The sequence below is a fragment of the Odontesthes bonariensis genome, chromosome 22 (genome assembly GCF_027942865.1).
Source record: "Odontesthes bonariensis isolate fOdoBon6 chromosome 22, fOdoBon6.hap1, whole genome shotgun sequence".
In the NCBI taxonomy this organism is placed as follows: Eukaryota; Metazoa; Chordata; class Actinopteri; order Atheriniformes; family Atherinopsidae; genus Odontesthes; species Odontesthes bonariensis.
This window is the reverse complement of record NC_134527.1, coordinates 23,011,875-23,028,407: the sequence shown is the minus strand read 5'-3', so window position 1 is coordinate 23,028,407 and position 16,533 is coordinate 23,011,875. Positions and strand designations below refer to the sequence as shown.

The following is a 16,533-nucleotide window of genomic DNA, read 5'->3' as shown; positions in this document are numbered from 1 at the left end:
GGCACTGTGTAGACATCTATTTCGAGAAGCAAGCCACTTTTGCATGTAACTGAACTCTTACCACCTTTTTTGACACAGCAAGAAATGCAGCAGTGTCAAGTGATGAAGGTGTGGTTTTATCTTGACTTGTGGTTGCTGTATTTCCTACATAAACCAAAACATATGTTGTTCTCAGCAGTAAAGTAGCATGTTTAAAATTGTCTTTTTCAGTTAACATCCACTTTGTAGACCAATAATTCAAGAGATAACAGTTTGGCTTTTTGTCTTAAGAAAATGTAATTGTTGTCATGTATCCCTATGACACCAACCTTTAATTATTATCTCATTATTACATTATACAGTTAGTAACAATGGTAACATTGTGGTGTCATTCAAACAACTGACTACTCAGTGGTATGCTGACAACCTGACATATTTAGTTATCAGTAATCAATGTTTTTTAGTTCAATTACGAAAATGACATCAAAGCACATCTCTTTCAATTTGCTAATTATAATAATTATGTTGTTTTTATATTTTCAACAGATTTTCTTTTATCAGCCCATTCTCACGAGTCCACATATGCAAACCATCGAAGTGCCACAGAACATGATTGTAAATTGTGAGATAGGAATGTATCACAAGGCTGATGTTTTCTCTTGGCCAGCTTTCTGATAATTCAACAGGAGTCGTGGCACATGAATAATAAAAGTGTAAGCTGTAACCATGAAGATTTTTGTAACTGTCCAACCACATATTTTTTGACATCTAAACCTCGCCATGTACATAAATTCTAACCCTAACCGTGTACTTTCGAGTCATGAAGTAAAGATCTTTGCACTAAAGTTGGTGCATTAGCACCTTTCACCATCCCCCCATTCTTTGTGGCCAAAAGAACAGTAGTGAGACACGGAGAGTGGACGCCATCGCGTAAAAACACATATTGAGACATAGAATGTCAATATCCTGACATTTTGAAACTTAGGCTGCATATTTATAAGAAACAGAGGAAGGGTAGCCTAGTACTTTTACTACATTTTTTGAGTCTTTATAGTTAAATGTAATGTTTATTAGTGTGGACCAGCATAACTATTGCACGCTCTGTCATGCGATCATGTTGCTTAAATTTCCGTTAGGTGGCATCTTCTTTTACAGTATTTGAGAAACTTTGAGGATGACTGTACACAGTTATACATGCAAGATTTTATGGAATAATAACAACAAGAGCGATGTCAGCCCAGTGAGGGTGTTATTCTACTCTACCATTCAGGGAAATGCACTTGAGGATCAGAATGTAGGGCAAAGCTAAACATAGCCAGATTTGGTGGCCAATGCTCTGATTTCCTTTCTTTTTAAATTAACTAAATATTAGAATGTATATACAGAAACAAATAGGCTGTAAGATTTTAAGTAAATCTCTGATGTTTTGTCCCTTACATCTCGGGGAAATCCCACTGACTAAAGTAGCCGGATAATGATTTGTTTTAGGCCCATTAATAACCATTTGGCCAGCTCAATACACTGACCTCATAAAATCCACCCACAGATCAAGAGGTGTTGGTAATACTTCAACTAGATTTTTGTCTTTACATCCAGCCTCTGTGCCAAGCTAGCTGGTAACACACAAATTGAAATCAGTTGCCTAATGTAATTCTCGGGATGGAATCAAATATACAACACAAAATGACAAGTTTCCCCCTTAAATTAATAGGTGTTGCAAAACAAAGACTTTGCATGAGCCAGATAATGTCAGATAAAGGGAAGAAGCATCCCGCTGGATGATTGAAATCATGAGACAAAATGCTACAAGCAGTCTCATTACTGCTCTCATCCTTTTGAACAGATGTGGCAATCAGAGTGGCATTTTAAAACAGCTCAATAACAGGGAAGCAGAGTGTTTGTCTTAGAAGGAAAACAATGTTGTCTGAAAGATGCAGGGTCTATTGACGTGAATATAATGAGCCACAAGTAGCTGAAGGCAGACGGTGTGGCATTTTTGGACATATTGAATGTACAGAGTTAGTTATGTCACATCTCCCATCATATTGCCCAGATAGTTTCTAATGATCTACTTTATGTAAAAATACAGTTGTTTCATCCACTTACTGTACTCATTTAGCTTTTATTTAGACCTTTAGAAACCATTGAGGACATGCCCTCATTTTAATTATGCCTAGAGTACAATTAAAACAGAATAAATACATACCCAAAAAATAAAGCTATTCAGAAAGGATGGTTAACAAGAAAATAAGACAAAAAAATCTGTTGTGCTCAATTTTGTTTGTAATTGTGATTATAGAATTACTTATAGTATACATTGTTATAAAGGAATTCAAAAAATTAGTGTAAAAATATTATTTATTTGCATCTAGGTAAGAAGATACAAATCACATACAATACAACAGACAAACATTTATGTGGATGAAAGAAAAGAAGCCTGAGAAATTACTCAAGCAAATAAGAGAGCGGTCTGACCTGATGCTAAGATGTATCCTGGATGATCCGATCGCAACTGCACAGCGGAAAATGAAGGTGTGACCAAATTCCAAATGGATTTATATCAGATTACTCGGGTCTCGTTTACAAGTGGTTCAAGACACTTTTGTCCGCATTTCTATGAAAATCTGAACAGACTGGAAGCGCAATTTGAGATCAGCTACTGACCTGAAGTAGCTTCATGCAAGCAGTAGAGTTACTACCAGGATTTTTTCATTTGCAATAAGCAGCTTTCCGCAGAAACAGTGAACAAAGCATCTACGTGAACAGCTCCAAAGCTCTGGATCTGTGCTGTCAGTCCTGGGCGCTGCCTTGTAACGGATCTTGACCCAAACATGCTTGTCTACAGCTTGCTCGATGTATCAAGGTTGAAAAGTTCTATGCACTTTCTTGCAGTGCAGTTTGCTTTTGTAGCTTGTGAACACAACATGGGAGCTCTAAAGGATATACTAAAGGATTTATTTTTTTCTTTCTTGGAGGCAAATGTTTTACAAAGCTGGATCATCAGGACCCTTGTCAATGAAAAAAGCTGATTTTGCCTGGAAAATATCAATCAGTGGTTTATCAGGAGTCTGTATAGGTGTTTAGCGTATCATTTTTGTTCTGATTGTATCAACTGTGTTTACCATATCATATAATGCTTTGCATCAATCAGATCCAACGTTTCACATGTGCACCCACTTGTACAAACCACTCATGTGCACAGCAAAGATGTATAGACAAAACGCTGATGCCCCACTGGTGAGCTGTCAGATATCAGGGGTTTAAAGCTTCAGTGTGTGTGTATCTTTACTCCCTGCATCTCTTCTCCATCACAAAGGGAAAGCTCAGTTGACAGCCGACTGTGTAGGCTGATGTAGGCTACTTGGTTTACATGCCGCCATTCCGACATCCCACCAGTCCGACATGGGCCTCAAATTGTCAGAATGGCGACACTTAATCAAAGGTCCCGTCATTCCGACACTTTTGTCCTCCTATGGTCGGAATGGCGGTATGTTTTATTCTTTTTAAATATCCGCCTTTCCGACAATTCGTTTAATAGCCTATTAAAGCCTATTTTGTTTAGAGGAACCAACTTTAATAATCTATTATCAAAATCCCCTGAAATTTCAAATATCAAAATACAGGTATTAATGTAAATCGGGCGAGTCTGAAACATGTTAGATTAAGCAGAAATACAGTGTCAGTGACCTGTCACAGAAGCCAGCTGGAGCGGAGCTCTCCACAGAGCGTCTTTTGCACGCTGGCATCATATGCAACATTAATAATTGCAATTACAGACATCTGTGACAGCTCACCTGTATTGGACGTCCCGGTGCTGCAAATGAAACCAATTTAATATTTTAGGCTACCCAAAACGTATTATTATTATTTGTTTTTATATTAGTTTATTAGTTTTAAATCTATAAGTGTACAGTGTTTGTCTATGTTTGTCGCTCCTTTTTGTGTGATAAACTATTTGAATATCATTCATTTGCTTTTGGAGTGCGTCATATGTGCGTTATACCTCAGTTATATAAAATTTAATTACACTATTAAAGGCTGTATCACATCTGTACGCATGTCTTAAAACATGTAAAATGCATGAACAGAAAGAAGGGACTCACCTGTTGAGTAACACCCATTTCCTTATATGGAAAGCCTTGTCGGAATGGCGGGATGTTTGCATGTCGGACTGCTGGGATGTCGGAATGTCGGTTGCCCCCCGGCTACGGTGGCTACTTGTTTATTTGCCTACAGAGCACCTACCTTTAAGTGTTCACTCAAGACACATTTGGACTCTTAATGAACAGATACATTTATAATGCCAACAGAAAAATCATACTTTAAGGATTAAGGTAACAAAAAGAAAACCCTTTAACGTTTCTTTAAGCAATTTAGATGGTTGAATCAATGAAAATCTGTTTGGTAGTTCTGGTAACATTGTATCACCGTTAAAAATACATCTCAAGAATTTAAAATGAGATGCTGCTTTTGCCACACTAAAAAAGAGGCCATGACACAAGGGAAGCCATCTTTCTATTCAAGCTGTGTTTTTGAACATAAGAAGAGACAAAAAAGGAAAAATTAGGCTCGTGAAAACAGTGTGAACTTTTAATTGTCTCAGTTTTTCATTGTGAACAGCTTTAGTCCAGTGCATGACAGATTTAATTTTGTAGCCTTATGTGTGCAGAAGTATTTCTCTGCAGCTCCTTCCTGTTTCGCCATCATTTAATCAATGTAAACACAGTGAATCAGTTTGCACAGAGGCTCTCCTTGGTGCTCTACTTAAAGATTGGAAGCTGTAAATCACAAATTCTTCTTGCTCCCCTCACAAAGCTGTAAGGAGTTTCATTAAAGCAACTAAAAGAGAAGGTTACATAATATAAAGAATCTGTGGATGACAAATACCACCCATTAAACTTTACCCACAGAGTACAATCACATCTTATCATTTGCAGGTATTAACTGAAATTATTTAAGTTATTCCTAGTTATTTATTTAAAGCGATACAATGTAACTTCTCAAAAAGCCCACTATGGAGCTCCCCCTACAGGCTTGGAGGTAATGTACGGTTACACTGTCGTAAATACAACACCCTTTCGCTTTCACGTTTCACGTTTGTTGACGAATCGGCGAGGAGTCAGAAGGTGCAAGCTATGTCGACCGAGAAGGTAAGAGTAATCAAATGTACCTGGGAGCGTGAGAGGGGTCTATTTGTTTTTGCGGTAGGTGTGCCAGAAAGCAAGTCGAAGTACTTCCGCTCAGCTCCCGGGCCGCTCCAGCAAAGTTGCATAGCGCAGTTTTTCCAACTCAGACCCCCGAAGGGCATAGGAGACAGGCCAATCGTAATATTAAAACTCATTCTAGCCACACAATTTTTTTCAAGCTGTTATTTTAAGGTAGAAATGTTACATAGTATTGCTTTAAGTTAGTATTCCTGAAACTCTGGACCCTTCCAAATGGTTGGTATGCGCTCACTGACAGAACCTGATTCCTTTGTCTCTTCTCCAGCACATCTATTATCCATCTTTCACCAAAATGGCCATTTTTTTTTTTTGGTGCGGTCTATTTTAATCAAACTTCCCGTTTGTGCCTCTGCTGACACACGTGTGCCAATAACATTTGGCAAGTTAGAAAATACTAAACAGATAAAACATCACTGTTGGGATGTGTCATGAAAATGAAGTTCCCATTGAGGTAACTGAGTGAATGATACTTTAATTTAGTAGAGACAAAATGGCAGAGAGTTTCCATGTGGCTTACAAACTTTTCAACTTTTTTGCTAGTTAAAATGCTTAACAATACACCATTAAAAGTGAAATTCCAGTTTAAAAAAATAGTAAAAACATAATTAGACTAGATTCAGCCAGAATATTGTACATACTGGTGTACACACTCTGTCCTTAACAAAATCTTTCAAACAGTTAGTCCAAGCTTTAGGGTTGTACTATTTAAAGTTTTGATTATACCTGGAACAAATGACTTTTTACAACAGTTTATTTCAGACTTTGGAACTCCAATCTTCAGCAGTGGAGGATGCAAGTTGAGTCATGCACTTTTTTGTGTCTCCTTTAGCTCAGACTCCATGCATAACCATTGCAGCGTAGAGTGTAAAAGATGACACAGTGCAACATAGATTTAGCCTAAACTGCTTGAATGGCTTTCCTGACTGTGCTTTCTAGAACTGACTGGGAAAATAAAAACATAACTCACAATATTTCATCTTTACTATAAAGTTATCCCACTTGTTGAAGGGCAGTTTCTGCAGTAGCCTGAAATAAAGTAAATGCTACTGCACACTAATGTATATAAGTAGCAAACCTGATTAACTGCTGTGAATGACTGACGTTAGATCAGTGCCTCTTAAGTTTTCTTTGTATACTTTGAGGGAATGAGGATGACACCATTGCACCAATGTGCTTTTTACTCTTAGCCCACAAGTTTACTTAGCATTCTTGTGAATGCTGGAGGGGATTATTTGAATGCATTCTTTACTATTTGAATTACTTTCTTATTCAGAATTAAAGGTTGTGTTTATGTATTTTGCTTTACAGTTTTTGTTATTAGTTGGAGCTATGTGGTTTTTATACTGAAAACAATTATAGAAGTCAAAAGCAACAATAGAACGGTGCAGTATTCAGTATTCAGCAAAAGGTAGAGTAATTACAGAAGAGTGAACAGAACTGTATTTACAATGTCTTACCAGTTTGTGTATATAAGATTTTTTCGCATATTTCAAGGCCAGGTCAGAATCCAAAGTGTGCTGGTTGTGGCCTTTTCTGTTGCTGTTAACAGCAAACCTGATGCGCCAGATGGTTTGTGTCACAGAAGCATATGGGAAGTCCTCTGTGTAAACCATTTGGAGAAAGGGCAAGCCATTCAAAAATGCTTAACAGGTGACTGGATGAAACACCTGCCTATTAAAGGCATGGTATCTTATCCTCTCTAACGGCACTTATTGTCAGATGTGTTGATGTTCTCTTCACATCCCAATAGCTGTTAGAGAATTTGCATTAAAAAACAGAGGGAAAAAATTTGTCTTTTCAGTCACAGATGTCTAAAAAAGCCATCCAATCATTGCATTTGGCCTAAATACAATGATTGGATGGCCTACCAGTTCCTCTTCCTGTTTACATTTCCTCCTCCGTGCATTCTGATGTGCATTAATTTGCACAGCACTTAAGTCTATAGAGCGCTGCAGGGTTAGAGCAGTTGGCAGACAGCACAGTAATGGCAGAGAAAGAGCAGCAGGTTAAACCGTTACTACAGGCAAGAAATGCAAGGCTATATCAGAATGGCTACAGCTAAAGAAAAATGTTTGGATAAAAGAAGTGTTCACACCAGAGTCAACATGAGGACAGCTTTTCCACAATGGAATCACATAACTTAAAAACTGACACCATGGTTGCTTTTTTCTTCTGGAAAGTTACTGCTTTGGTGTGGTTTATGGGGAATTTTCTGTTTTCAATATTATACAAGTAGCATAGCTATGTGGCTACATTATGTGTTAGTCGATGATTGTATTCGCTATGGTTTCTGGCATTTGCACAAGGCTAACTCGCTGCTCTTCCAGCTGACTGGTGAGTCAACTCTGTGGTTTCAATATATCATCCACTGCAGCTTTAAAGTCACAAACCACACCCTATTGATTGTTGTCATATCTAAAGACCATCCATAACTACCAGGAGAGAAAGCTGCTCAGTCCAAACATTTTTGTTTCTGCCAAGAATTGATAGCTTGGGACAAGTGATTGTGATGTTTCAAATCTCATGACAGTCCAGCTGCTTCAGAAGGTACAACATGCATGTGTTTCGGACTGCTTGTCTGGTCTAAACTGTGTCCTCTGTCTATAAGTGAAGTGTTTTATGGGGAAGAAAATGGAATCATGCCTGGTGAAGTATAACACGAGGAAAGTTTTAAGTGTCCTACGTACAGCAAAATGCATGCAGATGCAGAGACCAGTAGTTTAATTTCATTTTGCTACATTTTCATTGTAATCTATTATTTCCACACATCAACAATGGGGAAAGTAGCACAGATATGGATTTAGTGCAGTAGACCCTGAAACCATCTCTGTCCCTGCTGTTCTATGATCACTCATTAAGAATACCAAGACCCAAATCCGACAGGGGAGAGAGCACAATGAGAGTTTTAAGCTAAATCAACATAAATCTATGGCCATCCCTCTACAGAAGCAACTTAGTGCTATTGTTGGGTTGTAGGAATATGAGGTGAAACACACGAGACTTGGGCTGCCGCGACGGAAAATCTGAGTCTGATGCGTCCACGTCCAAGTCAGATAACAAAACAATCACATGGCATTATGCCGGTGATCTTGATCAGTCACAGCTCTGAATTGTTTTCCCAAAATAACACAAGTATGCTAATATTCCAATAAGAGGAAGAAACACCATGCTTCTCCAACCCTTTTCTGAAATGGTTTTCGTCGTCTTTCATTTTCGAGAGATTTTTTTTGTGCATTTTTGTACCTTTAATCAGAAGTAATCCTAATATTTGGCATAAAGAAGAATTTGAACAGAATGTTTGGATTCAGTCGAGAAAACTGTCTCTAACTGACACAATAGCTTTTTGGTCGAAACATTTATTGCAGTACAGTGTATCTTCAAATTCAATGCGGCCCCTTTGCAGTTGCTAAGCCTTTTGATAAACCACAGGCGGACGTGGCTCAGCGAGATATTCTGTGTAATCATCACTGCCCAGATTCTAACCTCCCGACAGGATAAACAGCTTGCTCTGATAAACTCCTTGCAATGATTTGAGTGAGATTTATTCATTCTTTAAAGACACAAAATCAATCAGTCGCCCTTATTGTAGGAAAATGGGCTTTCCTTAAAGGGCTATTCCTCTTTTTTTAAATTTAATTATGTTTCTGTGAGGGGGGTTGGGGGGTGGATGTGAAGAACTAGTAAATAGTTGTCTTTACATCAAATTCTCAACCTCAAAAAACCTCAAAATTTCATAGAAATTTGAGCAAATGCTACATTGTTGATTTTATTCTATTGCATCAAACAGTCACACTGACTGATTTACAGTCCCATGGTGCAACCATCTGTAACCCATCACAGACGATTTGTTATTTTTCCCTCTACTATTATACTGTATGAGGGCTAAAAGATGGAAATGAGTGATTGAACTTGAGATTATTGAAGGACAGAGGGAAAGAAGAGGAGGGAGGCAGCTGGAACAGAGGGGATATCTATGCCTTTAGGCTCCAGCTGAAAGGATGATACCCTGATAGAAAGATAAGAGATAGAAGGAATAATAGGAGGAAGAGGACATTGGAAACAGAAAGAGTGATGTGAGAGTGAAAGAGAGGCTGAAAATGATACCACATTGGTTGTCTCGAGAAGGACAGGATAGCAGCTTCTGTAAATCTAGTGATGAAGAGATAGTGATTGGGTTAAATGTATGAATGCAGGGTGGATAGAGGAAGAATGGATATCATTTTCTGTTGATGCCCTGTCAAGAATAAAGTCTCCAGTGTTATGTATTATGATCCTTGAAGTCTGTGAGATACCATGAACCTTGCATGAACTCACAACAAAAATGGAAGGGGGTGTAGACTGATGAAGGAGAAGTGAGATGCCTTCAAGTCTCTCCACATCACAAAGTATTAGAGAAACGGAAGCGTAATAAATGAACTAGCCTACAGAATGAAAGTTACTTATAAGCAGTGGTCGGTTCAAATAGGCAAACATGAACAAGGCAAACGGGTGGAATGACGCACATAAAGTCTTGCAGCATTTTAATGGTTGAATTACCATGACGTTTTTTTTAATGCATGGAGTAACGCGTCCCTTTGGTTCCAGGATTAAGTATGACACACACAGCTGGGACCAGACTGAAGATGTTGCTGGGAGCATGTTCCGCTTGTCTAGCAGGGTTCGTCTGCTCCTGGCCTTCAGCCAACCCCCACAGCCCCCACATGCTGAGCTGCATGCGCAATGTCACATCACACAAACATTTGCCCAAAGCTGGGTTCACATCAGACAGGCACTCTCCTCAAGCTATAATCCATCCACCTCAACCCGCAGCCCACGATGTGTCACCCGCTATGTGCACAGCCGCCTCATGAGGATCCTTCAGACAAACTAAATTCTGCTCCTTTGCTGTGGAGTCAAGTGCGACAGAGACATGGACATGGCTTAGTTGAGCTGGACCAGACAGCCACTCAGATCAAGCCACTTGTAGCTGGCACTGCCTGGCTCTCTTAGGGTCTTTCATCAGCTCAGCCAAGACGAAACAATGGGCTAAAGCTTAGAAGGCAACACTACAGGGCAAGACAAAGCAACAAAAAAAAATTTGAAATGAGAGCAAACCAGGATGATAAGTGAGCATCTCTTTCCAACTCTCTTATAGAGACATATGAAAAGACACGATTGAAAGAGCAAGTGGAAGCTGCTCCACCTTGCGGCTTGCCGTAAAGGCTTCGTGGCACTCTGTCATCAGCCACTGGCACGAGCTTGAAGGGAAAGCAAAGGGAAAAGCAGGAGAAAAAAAGGGTAAAAGGAAACAAACAAGTATCCTGGGACAGACTCGTGGAAGGACCTGAATTAATGTTTGTATTCCTGAATGCAGAGAAGTGGCCATCATCAGCAGTGTGACCGAGCAGTTATTGGATCATTTCTCTAACGCAGTGTCACTGAGTGTCCTTTCAGGCTGCTTGAAAAAGAGACTCGGCTCTTTGATCTCCACCTAAAGCAAAGGAACCTGAAAGTCAGTGTCTTTCTGATTTTATTCCTTTGTTTATCTTGCCTTCAGAGGAAAAGCCATGGCTCTCACCAGACAGTGCCCAGTCTTCCACGAGGCGATTATTTGATACCAGCGTTTCATGAATTTAACATAATATGAAACTGGCTGATATGAAAGGTATTACTTTTGTTTTTCTTCTTTTTGTTTAGCCGTCAGAAATTCTTTAACAGATACATCTTTGGCTCACACTACTCTCCATGTGTCAGTTTGTCTGCTTTTAACAGAAAACTAAGGATCAATGAACTGTTGTTTATTCATTAGTTTACTCCGTTTGCCTCAACAATAATGAGTATGAGGACATGTGATTGTAAAGAAAAAAAAACTCATGAGAATTAATAGGGAAAAATGAATGAGCCCATTCCCTTGTCTCCTTAGGGCTTTAAGCTGTTTGTCACATTTGAGCAATGATATTTCTTAAAATCACTGAGGTCACGTGAAAAAAAAGATATGAAAGTGCCATGTTTATTCCTACTAACAGAAAGTTATCGTTATCTTGTCACTTTGCACACATTGTAAAACAGTGGTATAAGGTCGTGGGGTTACATGGCACTGAAAGGATCAGATTATTGGCTAAATTACAATAAGACTAAGTTGCTCCTTATTTGAGCAAGGGTAATTATCCTTGGATATATGGCGGTGCATGAATCGGATCATAGGCACAAAGCATGTCATACTCTGATACGATAGGTGGCACTGTACCCATTTCAACTATTGCTAAGAGAGCCACTTCCGGTTGACCGCTTCACCACCACCACCAACAACAACAACAAACTCAGGTATTTAAGAAAATGGCGAACGACGAGCAAGATGAAGCTACGTCCCTCTACATTTCGTTTGTGATCAGCATGCTTATTGCACAAACGTGATGCACAACGGCACCATTACATTATCAAAATCAAGATAATGTAATGGTATTTTTTTACATTACTACTTTTTACATTACTAGCCCAACGATCTGAGCAAAAATTGGCACACACTGAAACTAAAAATTCCTCATGATTTCATGATAAATGTTACTCACTGGAGTGCAATTTTGTGTTTTTATTTTCCTGAAGCTAAATCTGCTGCACTCTCACTTAGGCATGTTGATTAAGTCTCTAATTTGTAGCAGTGGAGAGGAGGAGTAGATGGAGGAGGAAGCCTTATTCTACATAATATCATAATATCAGTGAGTCATTGCAGAGGATTACTGTGTCTTCAGAGAACATTTTCTGTTTTACATTACTTCATTAGGCTCCTTCAGATAACCTTTCATTTCGCATTATTAGTTTTCATTTAATCCCTGCCCATGTCTAAGCTGCTGTCTGCAATGTGCGGCATGATGGCAAAAGCCTGTGGAGAGACGGCTCCTCTACAAGTGGGGGTCCGTGTGATTAAGCGATAAGCCACATGAGGCCGAGCTTTACAATAAGTCTTAAACAGCTGCTGCGAGATGTGTTGTTAAGCGTGACTTTCTGACTGCTCGGGATATCTGCAACAATGTGCCTTTAGCTTGGTCCAAATACAGCAAGGTTTTAAATCAGATCAAATAAAGTCTTAATTTTCATTATCAATGAATTAGACACTGATTTTCTTTGATTGAGAAAATATAAATGTACTGATCATATCAGTCATTTTGATCATTTCTTTGCTATATAGATTCCCTTGCTCTTCTTTCATGGTGAAGTCCGAGATCTCCAAATGCAAATGTGTCCTGGGTTTTAGAAGGGCTTGTTAACGAATCATGGCCGCATGCCAAAATGTCCTTGGGCAAGACACTGAACCCCAAGTTGCTCCCAATGGTAGGCAAGCACCTTGTTGGCAGCTTGTGAGGGTAATGGGAAACATTGTAGAACAGTTTTAGTACTGCAAAGATAGAAATTGCTGCCAATCACTCATGTGTAAGCAGTTTAGCATGGTAATTAGTCTACACTTATAAAAGTAAACACGGTATATCGCATGGAAAATGTTTATGATTTTCAACATATCTGAACGAGGAAACACTTGATGCTCTTTGAAAATGTTCCTCCCAGAGTAGGTGTTGGAATTAAAACCAGATTTATCTAAAACTCATACTTGATGTTTTCTTTGCTAATGACCTCTGTGGTCATAGACACCTTTCTAAGGCCTTCCAAAAATACTAAAAATGTTGCGAATGCCTTTAAATTTGGCAAGGCATATAAAACATTTGATAATTATGTGAAGTAATTCATTTTACAATAGGGAATCCCTGCAAGTGGTGTAGATGTTACAAGACTGCAGATTTAACCAGGCCTGACCACCCAAGCAACCACCCAGCCTAGAAACAGGCTGTTCGAAGCAAAAAGAAATACCAAGAGGACAACATTTCCCAATATCTGAAAGACACATGAGGAAAAAGCCATCACTGTCCAAAAATAACATTAGAGCAGTTTGCCAGTGAGCATACAGGCAAAGACCAAGCCATTTGAACTTATACGCTATGGAAAGATGAATCAAAGATAGTTAACCTCTGACAGTCGTAGTGGACCATGTAGTTTGTAGTGCATGGTGGTGGTAGTTTTATGGTTTTGGGTTGCAGGGTTTCAGATTTGTTTCACTGGGGTGGGTATTTTACTATCTTTACACCACCCTCTGCCATACCCCACTGTATTCTTCTGGTATAGATGAATTTGGACACTAGACACCAAACATTAGCTGTTCATAACTCTGTACTCGCATAATAAAGGTCTGTTCAAGTTGGCTGACTGAAATGCAGGTTTCTACAGGATTAGACAGGCATTACAACGGTTGCTGAAAGCTGCAGTTTTCTTAGATACTAATGAAACTACCCCTACTATGCAACACATTAATGGTCCAAGCCTGTCATCTTTTGTGCATCGTCTAGCATAATTAAAATTCCAGGCGTTTAAATTTCCTTTAGTTGTCTCAGAAAACGTTCCTCTCATGCTGAGCTCATTACAGGCTGCATCACAGACAATATGCAGATATCAACAAATTACCTGTGTGACATTATATCAGATTTTTGTTAGAGAAACTGAAATAACTTCATTTTCATAGAAGGTATTTGCATACAGGTGCAGCGTTTAGTTGTGCTGTTTTTCCTTTTTTTTTTTTCACTTTAAATTATGGGCCTTTCAGATGTTTTCAAAGAAGAAATGAGTGGTCACGCTCTTTACAACAATAAAAACTTAATGTGTTCCTCCTCTCAGTTAATGCTTCTGCTGCAAAATAGTTAGCACCACTTTTTTTAAAAAATGGATTATAATTTTCAGACAGTGAAAAGAAATCAAATGAATTGAAAAGCCCACCAACCACTTGTATTTAGCACAAGAACTTTGCATTCCCGACCATATATTTGCCAAACTGAAACTTCAAAAGGCCAGCAATTACAGGGTTTTGATATTCAAAATGAAGTGGACAGCTCTATGAATTCGTGCCAGGTTGAATTGTTGATCAAACAAACTCGCTGAAATGTATATAGTTTGACATGCATCTCTGCCTGGCAAAATGGCACATTTGTTTACTGCTGATAATCTTATCAGTTTCAAATTCACTCATCATCTTGTCTCCGCAAATCTCCATCTATTTGTGTCATCATCTCCTGATATAATGAAAGCTAATGTAGGCAATCATCTGTTTTGTCTGCAGGCCTGAAAATCCGTGAAGTGATGATCAATGTGTCACGCCAGCAGGTGGAGGACTTCCATGGCCCAGAGGATTACTGGTGTTTGTGTGTTGCTTGGAGTCATCTGGGAACCTCCAAGAGCCGCAAGGCAACCGTCCGGATTGCCTGTAAGCAACTTTATGACGCTTTGACTCTAGATTGACCTTACTGTCTCTGAAAAGGTTATCTTCTATAAACCTGTTGTGTAATAATGATTTAACTTTACGTCCATGTATGTGCGTCGCTCATGGGTGGAAGGTCACACATGTCATAAAGCAACGTTTTATGTTGCTCCTTCATGCTGTTGTATTTGTTCTTTAATGCAGGCTGTTTATTGTCTTCCCTAGACTTGAGGAAGAACTTTGAGCAGGACCCTCAAGGCACTGAGGTACCTCTGAATGGCATGATTGTGCTGCACTGTCGTCCCCCAGAGGGAGTGCCTGTGGCTGAGGTAAAGGCTGCTTGCACTTTAAACAAGTAACATTTTCTCCTTTGCCACCTTGACACAAGCCGTCATGTGTCTGGTTTACTCACAGCTTTGCTCAGTGTTTTGTTGCTCTCATCTACAGCATATCAAAGACGCATCCCCACTTTTCCCTTCAGTTTAAATTTGGTCAGAGTTCCTTTCTTTTAGTTAGAGTGATTATTCATATACTGGGAGCATTATGAATCCTCTTTTTCTGAATCAACTCAATTTTTCCTGTGTTCTCTGATAATTGAATGTATGGCTATGACTTATTTAGACGTCATGTATTAATTTCACTCTCATTGCCTGACTCTCTCCTGAGGCTGTGTATGTGCGCATGTGTGTGTTTGTGAGTGTACATATATGTGCGTGTGTGTGTGTGTGAAAGAGAGTGACTGTCGTGGCTATTTTAATTTTTACTATGAATATAAAATGAGGCTCTCACAGACAGTCATGTCGAGAGTGGTGTGTTGTGATGCTGTGTGCCTTCATGCAGAGGCTCAGTAGGCAGATATGTCAATCTCAAAGCCTGTGTGCCCAAGCGTCTGAAGCTTTTCATTTACTTATGATCTATATGTAAACAAAATGCCAATGCTATCTTCAAATTTCAAAGGGCAAGAGCAGAGGAGTGTTATTACTCCTAAAATGATTGACAAGCCTCCACATACTATTTACTAAGTCATTAATAGTTCCAATGGTTAAAGTTTTGTAATTCATAAGGAACCGTGGTTTGATACGTTTCTAAACATTAGTGTTTAAAGAAAGGTGGAGCTCAACTATCAGGAACCAATGTTACTTAGCAGGATCTTAACTAAAACTAAGCATTTTAGTTCTACATAAAGTATAATGTATAACAAAGCCTTCCACCAAGCTTTATATATATAGTTCCGAGAGACAACTAGTCACTAATGATGCTTCAAATTGTGTTTCAGCTAGCAACTGCTACCTTTTTATTTCTTTTTTTTTTGTAAGGTTTGCTTGAAAATAGATAGGGATTTGCCCAGAAAACATCAAAATAGTCATCGTGATTGCTTAGACAATTTTGCTGCTGCTGTCTCTAGCTAAAAGGTCAGGACTTCATAACCAGGAAAGAGGTCCAAAGCTGTAAGTGTTTGGTTTAGAAAGTGACAGAAAAGTAAACAATATTACATTTTGATTAATAGTTGGTATGACCAGAAGTCAAAGCCCTTGGTCTTGCTCAATACTGACATTTTATTTGCTTGTTTTGAACACAGCAGTCCAGTTAGTCCCCTTTGTGCCATTCAATTGAATACCAGACACCCAAATATACCCAAAATTAGCAAAAAGTGAAGATTGCCACTGTACAGGCATAATGAATTAGCTTAAATAAATATGATAAATAGGATTTTGATAGAAATATAGATATGATCACTTAAGGCCTCCTCAAATTGGTGCACTTCACTTTAACAGTGTTCATATTCAAAATCAGCATTTGGATAATCAATATTCTGAACATTTATATCTCCTTTGCTTTGCTAGTGCTTTATTGTCATATTATTAAAATACCCAAAAAAGGTATCAACAGTTCCACACATGTGTAAAACATTATACATGCATTTTGTATGTGTGATGAATCATTAAGCTGAGGCAAATGGACCATCAGTGTACCACAAGCCTCCCCAGTGGTTTGTGGTCATCAAATAGGCAACTCCTCATGCATTCATTAATGTGGCTCTGGCTAACAAAGACA

The 16,533-nt window shown here is 38.8% G+C and overlaps 1 protein-coding gene across 2 annotated transcripts in view; it reads left to right on the top strand.

Annotated features, from left to right (window-relative positions):
- The window catches only part of LOC142373232 (netrin receptor UNC5D-like), a 232,900-nt gene that overhangs the window by 146,851 nt on the left and 69,516 nt on the right, over window positions 1-16,533 (top strand). For both annotated transcript variants that reach the window (XM_075456393.1, XM_075456392.1), the window contains exons 3-4: window positions 14,341-14,484; window positions 14,704-14,807. In XM_075456393.1, coding sequence (XP_075312508.1) covers window positions 14,341-14,484; window positions 14,704-14,807 — 248 coding nt within the window. The remainder of the gene's footprint in view (window positions 1-14,340; window positions 14,485-14,703; window positions 14,808-16,533) is intronic.